The sequence below is a fragment of the Amphiura filiformis genome, chromosome 16, assembly GCF_039555335.1.
Source record: "Amphiura filiformis chromosome 16, Afil_fr2py, whole genome shotgun sequence".
NCBI lineage: Eukaryota > Metazoa > Echinodermata > Ophiuroidea > Amphilepidida > Amphiuridae > Amphiura > Amphiura filiformis.
Window position 1 is genome coordinate 15,909,954 of NC_092643.1, and position 14,070 is coordinate 15,924,023.

Genomic DNA, 14,070 nt, shown 5'->3' on the forward strand with positions numbered 1-14,070 from the left:
GGTCTTAAAAAACTTTCTTTGTTTTTGCAACCATCAGTATACCAATTTGTTACAAAAAGCACTCAAATTTCCAGGCTGCGACAAATCGCCTGTCCGATAGCCCGGGGCAATCACATTTTTTGTCGGGCAATTAAAACTCTGAAGAGCTGTGCCCGATCGGGCAAGTCTAAATTTAAACCAATTAAAGCTTGATGATTTAAAATGGAGTATTTCTGTCCAACTTGGCGTGTTCACAGAAGTAAAAAACGTCGAAACAATGTAGAAAACTTCTTGAAATGGAACTCAAATTTCGCTAGGCACTCGTATCCCACACCAGACTTGCAGACATATACATGTATATATGCTAATGGACATCATACCGTTACGTGACGTATTGGAAGTTTGGCCAATTATAGAACCTGTATCGTGCAAATATCATGACGTCAATGACGTCAGCTGGCCATGTATTTGCATATGATTGAGATTGAGATGTACTAGTGGTTGGCGAAATACGTAAATCGCTGTGACTTTACTGACAAAATTTCACATAAAATACACATTATTTTCCACATGTAAGAAACAAACAGTGAAATAATTGAATGAAATGTTCATTTTTTATGCATTTCATGAATACTCATTTATTTATCAACTTAACTGAGAAAAGTATTGGATTTCCGTAAGAATGAAACTGCCAAATTCGGCACACTTACGGTACTATGCACTGCACTGCATGATGAGTACGGTATGTGACTTTGTCGACAATTGTTGCCGGGAATATGGGTTAATTTCGGGCAACCAATTTTTGGATATTGCCTGCCCGATCGGGCAAGCTAAAAAATAAAATTTGTCGCGGCCTGCAAATTTCCCAAATGTACCCAATTGGGCCACATTGCTCTCCAATGAAAACCCACCTATCGATATACCAAAATCACTGAAAAGATACCCCAAAATCCCAGCACACCTTCTACCAGGTAGACCCCCCAGCTATTAAGGTCTATTGGACTTTACGGTTTTAAAGACATGGTCATTTTAGTGTTGCTCAAAACAATAAAATACAAATAAAGTTTATTACGGAACTACTGGTATCTCAAAATCAATATTAGCAACAAATGACTCATATAGCTTAGATTACATTCAGGGTTGTAGCTAAGCCACGGTGGTCGGCAGTAACCTGACCTGACCGACCGGCACTCAAGGGAATTATGGGTCTTGCCGACCAGCACTAAAATGCCAAATTGTCCTCAAAACAGCTGTTGCCATTACTGTTAAATAATTGGCATTCTGATTCAATTTTCTCTTAATTTTAGCTAGCACTAAAATTTGGCTAGCTAAAACCCTGATTACATTTATAATTAGATGGCAACTTACTTCTTTGTATGCAATTCATCGTATTTCTGCAGGAATTCCTTTGGTGTCAAATGACTCATGCGTCAATTAGCAACAAATGACTCATGTAACAAGGATTACATTTATGATTTGATGGCAACTTACTTCTTTGTATGCAATTCATCATATTTCTGCAGGAATTCCTTTGGCGTCTTAGAAAACTCAGCGATCTTACGCTTGGCACTATGAGCTGAAACTTGGGTAGAGACAAACGGTGTTCTGTTCTTCAACAACAGGTCAGCATATACTTCAGGTCCTTCACCACTTTGTATTCTAAATAGCCAGAGGGAATCAAAAAATTCTATGTTCACATTTTTGTGAAATGAATAAGATCTGGGTTTCAATTTTTGGTCACAGGAATCAACTAGAATTATGCGGTTCGTAATTAAGGTGCCCCCCACACAAAGGTGTGTAAATAAAATAATAAATAACAGAAGTTTGTAAAATAATACAAATAACATGACTCAAAACTTAACAGCACATCAGGCCAACTTAACAGCACATCAAGTTTGAAGTTAATCGGTTATTGCATTTAAGCTGCAGAGTGGATTAATGAATTTGCTTCCGCCCGGACAGCCAAACAAAGAACCAGACAGCCAAACAAACAACCAAACAAAGAACCAGACAGCCAAACAAACAATCATTTGGATGATAAGCCCCACATACGTGAGCATAGGGCAGTGTGCAGAATATTATGCGCTAGACAATTAGCAGTACACTTACTTCGAAATCTAGGGAATCTACAAAACATTTTTATATTGAATCTTTCTACAAAAACAGTAATTGATCAACTAGGTAATTTGCAACTTATAATGTGGAAAGGTAACCTTCCACAAAATGAGCATGAGATCATATTGTCATAAGTTGGTAGTTGCAAGATCCCTTGCAACTACGTGACTGACGTGTTTGACGATCTTCTTGGAAAGAGAACTGGCAACCACGTTGCTAAGCAACCATCAGCATCAGTGGTACACAGAAGTTTGTCACAACATCAATAGTGTAGAAAAAGATGTCTGGTAGACATCGAAACGTCCACAGTGAGTACTGTTTATTGGACTAGAAGTAAGAAAAATTCCGATTTTATGTTTCATAACAGTCCTGATGAACAATTGAACATGTTCAGTAATTTTATGTCAATTGTCATTAAATAGCTATACTTACCCTAGGACATTCATCAGCTCACTGACCTGGTGGTGAATTCGGAACTCGCTCATTTTGCACTAGATATCTGATCTATCCAGACAAGGGGGGAAAAAAGGAAAAGAAAAAGAAAAGTAGCAATTTATAAGAGAATAGAAAGTACAGTACCAGTAGTACACTGACATTATGCCAAGTCATAAATTATGACTTTATGTCTGCCATAGAACTCCATGTGAAATGACAAAAATTATAGGCAGTATGGTTTCTTTCAATTTACTTTGTTATTTAAGCTTAAAATGGACAGAAAACCTTCCGGGCAGTTATTAGTAAGCCAACTGTATCTTTTGAACATACAGGCCATTGAACCTGATGGTTTCCTCCACCCTAAAGCTGGCATGTTCATTGTTTAGCAACTGAGCTAAGGAGGCAGAGGACACTCATTCCCTCACTCTGGTAAAATACCAGGAGAACAGCGATTTTGGTGAGCCGTTTGGACATTTTACCGGGGGCTCATAATTATTGCACAGCCCTTATCATTGTTATTGTTATGTGTTAGTTAAGGCCCGGCAAAAAACGTGACCGTCGCTTTCACGCCGCGATTCTCGCTATTAACCAACTATCTCGCTTTAAGAAAGTCCCACGCAGTGAACTCCCGAGTGTACTTACTATAAAGGTGTTGCTTTTTATGCCATAAAAGTTCGCTGAATTCTATAAAATGCCGTACAACTTCAGCAAAGTGCAGAATTCTACAGCATTGCAAGTCACATGGATGACAGTGAAAATCCATGCTTTACTCAATAAAAAATGACATTTCATTGCAAATGAGTTCAAAGTTTAGGCCAAATATCATGATATTTATTTAATTACTGGAGTATTTTGACTATAAAACATAATTTAAGGGCAAATGTTTGTCACTTTTTTCTTCTACGGCCTCGTATTTCACTGATGGCATATCTCTACACACCACCCTTGAAGCATTTCTTATCGATCCCTAGAACTCACATACGTGTCGTCATTCAGTACTGCAATAACTCATCAGTGATTCTAGACAATATCGCAATCTGTGTAATTACGCTGGCGGTGTGTATTTTATTTTTATTTTTAAATTATGTTACAAATGCCACGGCGACTTCACTTCAAGATTTATGTTATTGCATTTTATGTTACATAATTTCTGGACAGATCGTAAATATTGGAGATCGAAGCTTTTATTTTTCTTTCACATGTTTTCATCCCGCATTGTCCCGTGATCCCGCCAGGCCCAGGATCAAAATAGTGGGGCATGTTTAAGGATTTTCCAGCTCAAAACCATACAATGTACCCCATGTTTAAAAAAGCTACCCATTAGAGCGGCACATCCCCGTTTGCCTTTAAATATGTGAGGGAAATTCTAGATGTGAGTACCACAAATAAAGACTGTTACAGGCACTCGCTATATCCAAAGACTATTCGCGAATGGAACCAACTTGACCAGAACCTACGCAACGCACTTGACCTTCAACTTCAAGTTCAAGACCAATCTAGAAACCATCAACATCAAGACGCTGACTTCAAAGGCCCACTTCAATATTTAACCGCGACTTTGCACATGACCCCCCCCCCAAAGTATGCGACAACCAGAGATGGTGATTGTACATGACAAGACAGATACAGATACGTAACCCCCCCCCCCCGGATATAAACATGAATGTCATGATCAGCGTTCGAAATTTTGGTTGTCCGTTCGCCCGGGACAACTAAAAAAGTCGCCGGACAACCAAGAATACTGATTCGGTTGTCCACCGAACAACCATAAATCTGTAGCCTTTGTCACCGTTGTAGGCCTACAGACAACCAAAAACTTGAGACGGACAACCAGAAATTGTAATCTGGTTGTCCGTGGGACAACCATTTATTTTTCCTTAATTCGAACACTGGTCATGATGTAAATTTTTTTTAGTAAGCTTACTTACCTCAGTCATGACATAATCTTACAGTTACAACAGGTTTTAGCTGTGGTTGATTTAATGGAAACTAGAGATAACAACAATAATATAGAGTATCTTACTTTTACCATGCTATCACTGATGATTACATACCTGACAAACTGAAAATGACAAAAAACTTTTTGCCTGCAAATCGCATCTCCGGTTTGTTTAGTCCGCCATATTTTTTTCGTCGAGACGACCTCGTTCGTAATCCTAGAAATTAAATAATTATGTTAACTAATTTTTCAACTTTTACTTAACATGAAAATATTATAATTAATAATTTTAAAGCATGCTTGTAAATTTGATTGTAATAATACAATAATTTATATATTCCATCAAATTACATCTATAACGTGAAATTCATTTTATGACCATGGTGGACACATAACCTCCTGTTACAGGACGCAGTTCATAAACGACGTACAGACTAGAGCCTTGAAAACGAGCATGGTTATGAGGCTGAAAATCCATAAAAGAATAATTTATTCGCAGCCATGCCGAAATTTATTGTGTAGTAAAGTGAAAGGGAAGGTAAGAAAAAGTGGTGAAAATCCCTCATATGAAAGTATTCGTATTCGTAAGTATAGAAATATGAATGCAAAGATATTCTAGATCTTGCTGAACGACAATTTGGTTCTGGTTTGATATTTGAAATGCGTGAATTTGGGTTCAAAAATTTGCATTTGTTCACCATGTTCACGCTGGCAGCTGTTGCAGTTTGCTTACACTGCATGTCAGACAAGCATTTAATGCAGCAGCATACACAGCACAGCAGCTCATGACTCTCAGTCATTTGGTACACAATCTACACTTGCATCCAGCTAGCAGTCTTTGGAAGACCTTGAATATCATGACTGTCCTATTTGCTCCAAGTTCCAATAATTTCTTGAGAAGTGAAGACTGAAGTTTTTAGAACTTAATTTCACAAAGCCGTGAAGATTTATTTCTGCAAAAAGTGCAAGCGCAAGCTCGCAAGCAAGGTAACGTATCCCAATTAAGTTCATTTTCTCAGCTACTGCTGGGCTAATGATGATGTTGACAGTGCAGCTGAGTTCTGATGTTTTGTTGACCGATGGCGCGCACAGTTGCACTCACCACTGTCGTAAGAATTGATGTCCGATCATCCGATGCTTGTAATTTATAAATCATGAAATCATTTTGTTTACCATGGCCGGGGGAGTACACAATAGACATTGTAAAGCAATAACAATGTACAAAATTTCACGAATATAAATATTATGCTGTCATAAATAATGCCAAGTGAGGCAGGTCGTATCCAAATAAGGCAGGTCGTAAATGGCGCCGCTCATTATGAAATGATGTCATCAATGACAATGTTTGGAAAAATCGAAGTTATGGGATAGAAATTCAGTAAAGTGTGTGTGGACTGTGGAGTAAGTTTTGTTGGATTGGAGTATATTATCTTGAATTTTGTAGGGATTAAAAAAATGGTGATTAGAAATATGGTTATTACCGTACTTTATATTGCGCACATCTCCACCAAATTAATGGCGCTCAAGGAGCGACAGAGAATTTCTTACACTACAAAATTAACTTACAATACAACTTTAATTGATCAAATTAAACTTTTTGCATTGAAGATTACATAAGTTTTTAACTGTACTAAACATACTTTGTTCTGTGAAAGCAAGCTTGATTTTGTTCAGAAATTTGTGGTTTTATCACCAATTTTGACGTGAAACTGAGTGAAAGGCATCATTCTCGCTTCATTTTAGCTTCATTCTTGTTATATGGCAATTTATGCTAGCATTTATCATACATTTTCAAGCATAGAAAGCAAAATTTTACTTCTACGCTACCGTACTCGAATTTTGTACGCTCAATCACTGAAAATACTGATTCACCGGGTCAACCGGCGTCTTCAGCAGATGTTATTGCTCTGAAGATTTGTTGTTGCTAGTGATGTTGTTCAGACACCTTCGATGACATCACATCACAGTCTACAATGTATACATGTAGATGATTGGCAACATCACTTTTCACTAGCAACAACAAATTTTCAGAGCAATAACATCTGCTGAAGACGGCGGTTGACCCAGTGATTCAGTATTTTCAGTGATTGAGTGCACCAAATTTGAGTAGCGTAGAAGTATAAATTTGCTTTCTATTTACGTTTACGCTACTTATGCATCATTATTTTTTCAAGTATATTTGACTCTAAAAATATTTTTTTGTGTGATGCAATTCTGCATTACCGGTAGTGAATTTCTTAAAAAGCTTATTGAAATTTTCCTCATACAACTGTGTCTCAAATTCTTTGCTACTTTCTGCTCATATTGTAAAGTGGCGCGTTGAAAGTTATGCTGCTTAAATTATGAAGACAAAAACTTTCTAAATTAATATCCGTTTCCATTTTCACTTGTTTTTAAAAACTTGTATTACTTTAACCTCAAGTGCTTTTTACCCATAATTTCCCTCATTTATTGAAGCTCTACCCTCCTTCAAATACTTAAAACCTTGACTACAACAACATCAATTTGGAATAATTTGATTTCATCCTGATTAAATAATAGTGAGGTTGGTTTGAAAAAAATCATACATGGCTTCATTGTACATACCGGTACTTTAAAAATATTTTCACATTTTTTTTACACCAGTTTACATAGTTTCTAGTCTTTTCACTTTGACCATCATGACCCGAACTTCAGTTTGTCAGTGTTCTTCAACCGAGTGCATGTACGACAGATGGACAAATGAAGGTATATTAAATATTTTGTAATGTATTCTCTTTAATGTTTCTGCAATCTGCACATGTTCAATTTTATTAGTTCTTGTGTCATATAAGAACCATCGAAGTAAGTTAGTGCAGTGTCAAATAGCTGCCCTGTTTGCTTTGCCAGATGATTGCTATTCAAATTATATTTCAGTACTTTGATAATAATTGATTGAATGAACCAAATCAAGGTTTACATCATTTTTAACATAATTTTGGTACCTTTACCAAGTCTCAATCGTGGAACACTCGGTGTATGTGTGCAGCTTCGCAGGCAAGAACACTTACATTGTACACACACAGAATGACACAGCGCAGCACTGCAACCATTACAGAACTAACCAATCACGCTACTGGATTAACATAAATCGAGTATGGTAGACTACTAGACTGCATCTTCCGCTGTGTACGCTACGTACATGATGGGTGCTTTCCACAATGGCCACAATTTTTCTGGAAGACCTGTAAGAGTTTCAAACAGTTACAGGCTTCAAATTACTTTGAAAATTTTTAACAAAAACATTATTGAAAATTTTTAATGAAAACAATAGTTGGGGATGAAATCAAAACTCGACCATCCGGTTTCTGTTTTCTAACAGTAGAAACCAGATGGAACCGCAGTCCGCAGGTCAAGTTTTCATTAACATCCCTTAGGTGATTTCTTATGATATTAATTAGTATTGGTTTACATTGTAAAAAAAATAGGTACCGGTATGCAAAGTTTCATCAAAATCTTTTTCGACCATTCACATCTTGGAATAATTAAAACATTTTTGCCTGTATCTATATTGGGAAAGCCCCAGAACATTCACCTCTTTGGTTTAACACAGAATGGTAGCCTCAAAAGGAATAGGAATTAAAGAGAGACACAACGGGATTTGCTGAACAACAAACATTGAAGTTTAAAACTATACACCAATTGTGAGTTTGTGACCCATCACATCTGTGTTCAGTTGTCCAAAACCTCCATTTTAAACTAAAGAAACATTTTTACAAAAAAAGTGATGTCTGAAAAATGAAAATCAATTTGAGAAAACATTAAGAATTTCTGATTTTTTTTTTACTTCTCCTTCGAAGACAACTCAACTTGTGTTTTGATGAGTCGTTAGGAATTTGTCATTCATCTTGGATTGGTCTGAACTGTTCCTTCCAACTTCCAAGTGTCACAAATTTCTTTGAATGTTCTCATTGTTCTGTAACTATTTTGTCAGTGACTGTCTTTGTAGGACTAACTTGATAGATCTTGTCATTGGTTAAAAATATCTAGTCCATCCATCTGACATCCCCCTTCAGGATGATCAATTTATGCAATACATGTGTAGGCCTACTGGGGATAACCATGGAGCAAAAAGCAAATGACACCATATCTTTTGTGGTGAAGCTTTACATGTACATCATCAACTGTAGCAACCTCCTCTCATGATAAGTCAATTGCAAATTCTTAAACACTTGAGAATGTTCCTGCAATCTTATTGGTTCTTACTTGTGTGATATGACATGATATAACACGGTTCAGGGCGTGTGCATCGACTCGATACTCACAATCGCTATTTGAACCAATCGGAGGCGCATAGCAACAATGGGACTGATAGATTTTAAGCCCTAGGTAATTAATTCCTTGAAAAATGTAGGATTTAATTTGATTAAAATTTGGTATACTAAGTTATGATATTATTTTTTATATGAATTGAAGTGTTTGGCGTAAAACAACGAGGCAAATAAAATAATGATTCACCACATGTTATATGAGACAATGGATGCACGACAGCGACTATGTTATTATGGATGAGGGAGGGTAGACCAGATGCATTGCACATCATTCCCCAAGCCAATATAAGGATAAAAGTACTACAACAAATTTTCTTTTCTGTTTACCCAAAATAATAGATTTTAATTTGAGGAAATGCCAAGTGAAATTGTTTACAACTTTTCATCAAGGTAGAGTGTACAATTGTACACACATCAACTACTCAGTGCCAGAAGTGGGTAAGTGCAATAGCTGCCATGTGTAGATGACTAAGATGAGAACAATATACTGTATGTAAATTGCTAAATGTTCACAGGGCAGCTAAATTGCAGTTACCCACTTCTGGCACTGAGCTGTCGACATATCAACTTCAGTGTTTCGCCATGTTAAATGCTTGGGAGTAAAACTGCATGTTAAAGAAAAGTGATATTTTTGGCATTAAATACATACATGTAGCTATTCATTGACGTTTGAAAAATCAATTAAGCGATTTATATTGATATTGAATGGCCAATAAATCGATATATTAGTTCCAACTTTGACGATGTCTACATTGAACCCATATATTCCTGATAATAATGTAAAAATGATGCACCAAATACCTTCTATTGGGACTTAATTTTTCAAAATTCTTCAAATTATGAGAGAGGCACATCCCCCCTCAGACAACCCCCTACGCAGCACTTGCACGGCGCGATGGCCATTACTTAACATCCTTAGATGATCAATATATTAAATAATAATTACGATAATCTGGGAAAAATGAACCCATAACTCATGATAACTGGGTTGGCTACATGGTAGAGGTGGGATTGATTCTTTAATCTTCTTTCGAGGTTAAAGATTGAAATTAATTAATTTGACTTTCTAACGTACACACATGGGCGAGTCGTTTGGGCACTGTTTGGCGTGCAACACTGGCAACAAGCAACTGCTGATATCGCTGCACATCCATCACCAGTTTGATGTCAGAGTGCACTGTGTCATGGCAGTTGCCATTGCAGTGAATGGTTGAGTGAACAATTGTGATAAAATGGGCGAGGCATCTTGCAACATATTATTACCGTAGTTTGGTACTCACATCGCATGAACAATACACAATAAATCTTGAAATAGTAATATTTAGATTATATTATCCACTGTTTGTCAGGGGTTCAAACCCTTTTTATCAGGAATTGAACCCCACCTTTTTGTGCCCAAAGCTTACAACATTGTACATGTAGTAACCTCTTTTTTCTCTTTTTTTCCCTCTTCATTTGATTTTGAAACATTTGTGACATTATTGGCACAGAATACATAAACACTGCAATCATCATGATCTTACGAAAACTATGCAGTGGGCTGACATCTTGAATTGATTGCGATACATTCAATATGTGAACAGGAATGTCATTTACTTGTGTAATATCACCAGTTTCTAAACAGTCACTGTGGTTCCGCTCGCTAGTGTAGAGCTCGAGCTGGCCAAAGCGGCAGTGTAGAGACTGAATAATCATGGCCATTCATAAAATTCATTGATCGTCGATTCTACTATGGGTGACGTCGTACAAGTTGAAAACATCAGCAAATTAATTTATGAAATTTTCATTCGAAATTTACGAAGAAAATAGGAATGGTCGATCATCAAATTACTTTATTTATTAATTTTTCAATTGGTAGCTTTACCCACACAATTTATATCACTCCCACACTTTTTAGAAACCACTGTTTGTCAGGGGGTCAAACCCCACCCTTTTTATTTTTCCACTTTTTAGCCATACACCCTTATTACCAGAAATTGAACCCCGCCCTTTTGTGACCAAAGCTTTCAACATTGTAGTTGTCAAATTCGGAAGCTTTGTCACTACCGCATTTACAGTCACTTCCGGGTTCTCACAATTGACCTTTTCGGTAAATCCCATAACCCTTTGCGAGTACACCTAAGAACTCGTCATTTTGTGTCACGCCGCTCTGCGCCGATGCTTTCGTTTATCGAACATCGTTACTGCGCATTGCAAGTCGGCGTGACGTAAAATGACGAGTTCTCAGGTGTACTCGCAATGGGTTATGGGATTTACCGAAAAGGTCAATCTGCACCCGCCATTGTCCATTTCAGAGTCCGAATTGATGCAGAATCTATCCTCATCTAACAAACCCCCATGATTTTCTTCTTCATCTGAAACAATTACTCATCCCAAAAGGTCCCTGAACGAACTGTGCGTCATTTTTTTCTAAGCCATTTTCATCATCATTTTTGTTTTGTTCGGACGACAACAACACATGTGAACTTATGCACATGGCTGACATCCTGAATTGATTACGATACATCAGTCTCTACACAGCCGCTGTGGTTCTGCTCGCTCCACTTCTAGTGTGGAACGAGTGGGCCAAAGCAGCAGTGTGTGTAGAGACCGACTATTAAATCATGGTCATTCATAAAATTCATGGCTCGTCGATTCTACTATGGGTGACGTTTACGAGTTGAAAACATCAGCAAATTAATTTCCGCAATTTTCATTCAAAATTTACAAATAAAATGAATGTTTTTGCAGAGATCATCGAATTACTTTATTATAATTTTTTTTTCAATTGGTAGCTTTACCCACACGCTATTGCTCCCACGCTCTTCAGAAACCCACCCTTTATACAGAAAAAGTCTAACCACCACCCTTTTTACCAATTTTCAGAACTCCAAACCCCCACTCCAAACCCCCACGCTGTAGAAAGCGTGCCGGACAAACAATGGAAACCCACCCTTTTTACCACCAAATTTTAAGCCCTACCTTTTTACCGATTTTCGGAAAAACCCCACGCTTTAGAAAGCATGCCGGACAGTGATATATGTTCTCAAAAAGTATTCATACCGGTACACTTAAAACAAGCAATATCTGGGACACTAAACCTAAAGTAATCAAGAGATGGATAATTTTGATCTGCCTAGTTTGACACCTCAATTGGCACGATGCGACTTTATTCCCTCAAGTTAAACCAACTTGAATGGAAAAAGGTCATTTCAAAAGAGGACACAATTGAGCTATTTCTAACAGGGTGATTCCCACACGCTTTTGTAACAGGCTCATAACCGTGTGACAGATCGACACTCATACTCCCTCACTATGCTCATAATAAGCGAGTTTCAAGAGAAAATTATGTAAATCTGTCATTTTTGAAATGCTCCCTTTTTTCAGTCAACTTAGTGTAAGTGGGGAAATAAAGTTGCATAGTACCCAATGAGGTGTCAAAATATGAAGAACAAAATTGTCCATCTATTGGTTACTTTATTTTGTAATTTAGGCTTTTGTTTTCAGTGTATGGATACTTCTTGTGCACAGTATGTATTCAAATTTATGCCATGTGAGGACGACATGCTGTCTCGAATACACCCCCCCCCCCCACACACACACACATGTTTATTATGCTAAAGACAGCATTAAATAATAATAAATTAATAAACTGACAGTATAGCATAATCATAAGTATGTAAAATTGTTATCAGGCAAACACCTCAAACAACATCTTTTCCTCTAACATCAAAACAATTTTGCCAAAAGTAACATAGGTATATTCTTGGCTAATTATAATTTAAAATGATAATAATAGTGGTATAAATACTAATTAATAATTAAAAACAAATCAGGGGCAGCCATTTTCGATCATTTCTTGACGTCACTACAACCCAAGTATTGATACAGGCAAGTGGGCAATGCTTGTTTTCCTATGGAGGTTATCCACTTCACTCATGTGTGACTTCTAATCAAAGGAGCTGGTTCCTGTAGTATTCCTCATTCAAACCAATTCAATGCACGACCTCGGAGTTACCTGCATGACTTTGGCGTGCTATTTTGAAACGGTTATGGTTGCACAAGTATTTCCATGTTGCCAATATTGCTTATCACTCGACCAAAGGGCCCGTGCAATGTGACATCACTACAGCCCAAGTATCGAAATACATGTATAACGACTTCCACTGATGACTTTAATTACACTAATTAGCAAAAGTGTGCTGTTTCCTTTGATGGGATAGTGTGCTGTTTCTGTGTTTCACTTACGACTGTCACAGCTTCGGCATTAATCCGGATGACAGCAGTGGATGCACAACTTTGTACTGGTTGATAATGCATTGGCAGGGAGATCTACATGTACATGTACATCATATATTATTTAGGCTAAACAAAAAATCTCGTATGCAGGGACTGTCTTTTGGGATTTGCAGGAGAGCAATAGCTCTCCTTGAAGGCTCCAGAAAAGCTGTTTAGAGCATTTACAATAGAATGCAAGGAGAGCTAAAAAACACTCTCCTATATCAGATTTAGGGAGAGCAGTAGAGAACGATTGCACTCCCTCAAAAGGCAGTCCCTGCATCTGAAAGCACTTATCAGTTTCAAAAGCGAACATGCATTTTTTAAAAACTTAATTTTGAATTAAGATGTCATTTGCGAGTGTTCAAAAGTATACAACATAAAATTTTGGTTCATGATTTACAAATATCAATTGCTTCATACTTATAATCAAATCAAGTAAATTGTCTTCAAAATATATCTCAGAATCTCATGATTTTACAGTAAAAACTTGTTAAAAAGAGATTAATAAAACAAATTTGCAATTTCAGCTTTGAGACAAATTCCTGTTTTTTAAGCCTTTATAAGATTTAATTTAAAGTTATCAGCATCTTTGTACATTTAAAGGCTGTATAGGTGTTTTTCGCCTTGCATGTGGAGCAAATACGATCAATATATTTTGTGTGATAGTTTTATTAGTTCATGGTTGGCAACATCCAATCTAATACAATGGATTAAATATAACTACTTTTTGTTTTTTAAATGATGGTATAATGGTAAAAATATGCCATCTCAAATTGAAAGATGGGTGCCAAGTGAAAGTGGACATATCCCATGCTAACAAGAGAAACAGGGCCACTCATCTGTCAATAAGGGAAGGTATGTTTTGCTACAGTTTGGCTATTTATAACAATTTAATAGTTTCAAAGCAAAATACATTGTTTTACATAAGGAACATAATACGGAACTAACATTTTAGCATCAATTTGTTTCACCATGATGATCACATAATATTTTCACTTAAAAAAGTAAAATGACATTTGGTAGATCACATCTAAACATACAATGTAACTTCTA

The 14,070-nt window shown here is 36.8% G+C and overlaps 2 protein-coding genes across 2 annotated transcripts in view; one reads left to right on the top strand and one right to left on the bottom strand.

Moving 5' to 3' along the window:
• The window catches only part of LOC140135627 (gamma-tubulin complex component 2-like), a 59,298-nt gene extending 54,634 nt beyond the window's left edge, over positions 1–4,664 (bottom strand). Inside the window, exons 1-3 of the mRNA XM_072157198.1 lie at positions 4,584–4,664; positions 2,527–2,598; positions 1,471–1,638 (exon numbers count right to left, since the gene is read on the bottom strand). Coding sequence (XP_072013299.1) covers positions 1,471–1,638; positions 2,527–2,579 — 221 coding nt within the window. The 5' untranslated portion in view covers positions 2,580–2,598; positions 4,584–4,664. The remainder of the gene's footprint in view (positions 1–1,470; positions 1,639–2,526; positions 2,599–4,583) is intronic.
• Positions 4,665–4,925: 261 nt separating this feature from the next.
• LOC140135629 (uncharacterized) overlaps positions 4,926–14,070 on the top strand; it is a 48,197-nt gene continuing 39,052 nt past the window's right edge. The window contains exon 1 of the mRNA XM_072157199.1: positions 4,926–5,006. The gene's annotated coding sequence lies outside the window, so the exon portion shown is untranslated. The remainder of the gene's footprint in view (positions 5,007–14,070) is intronic.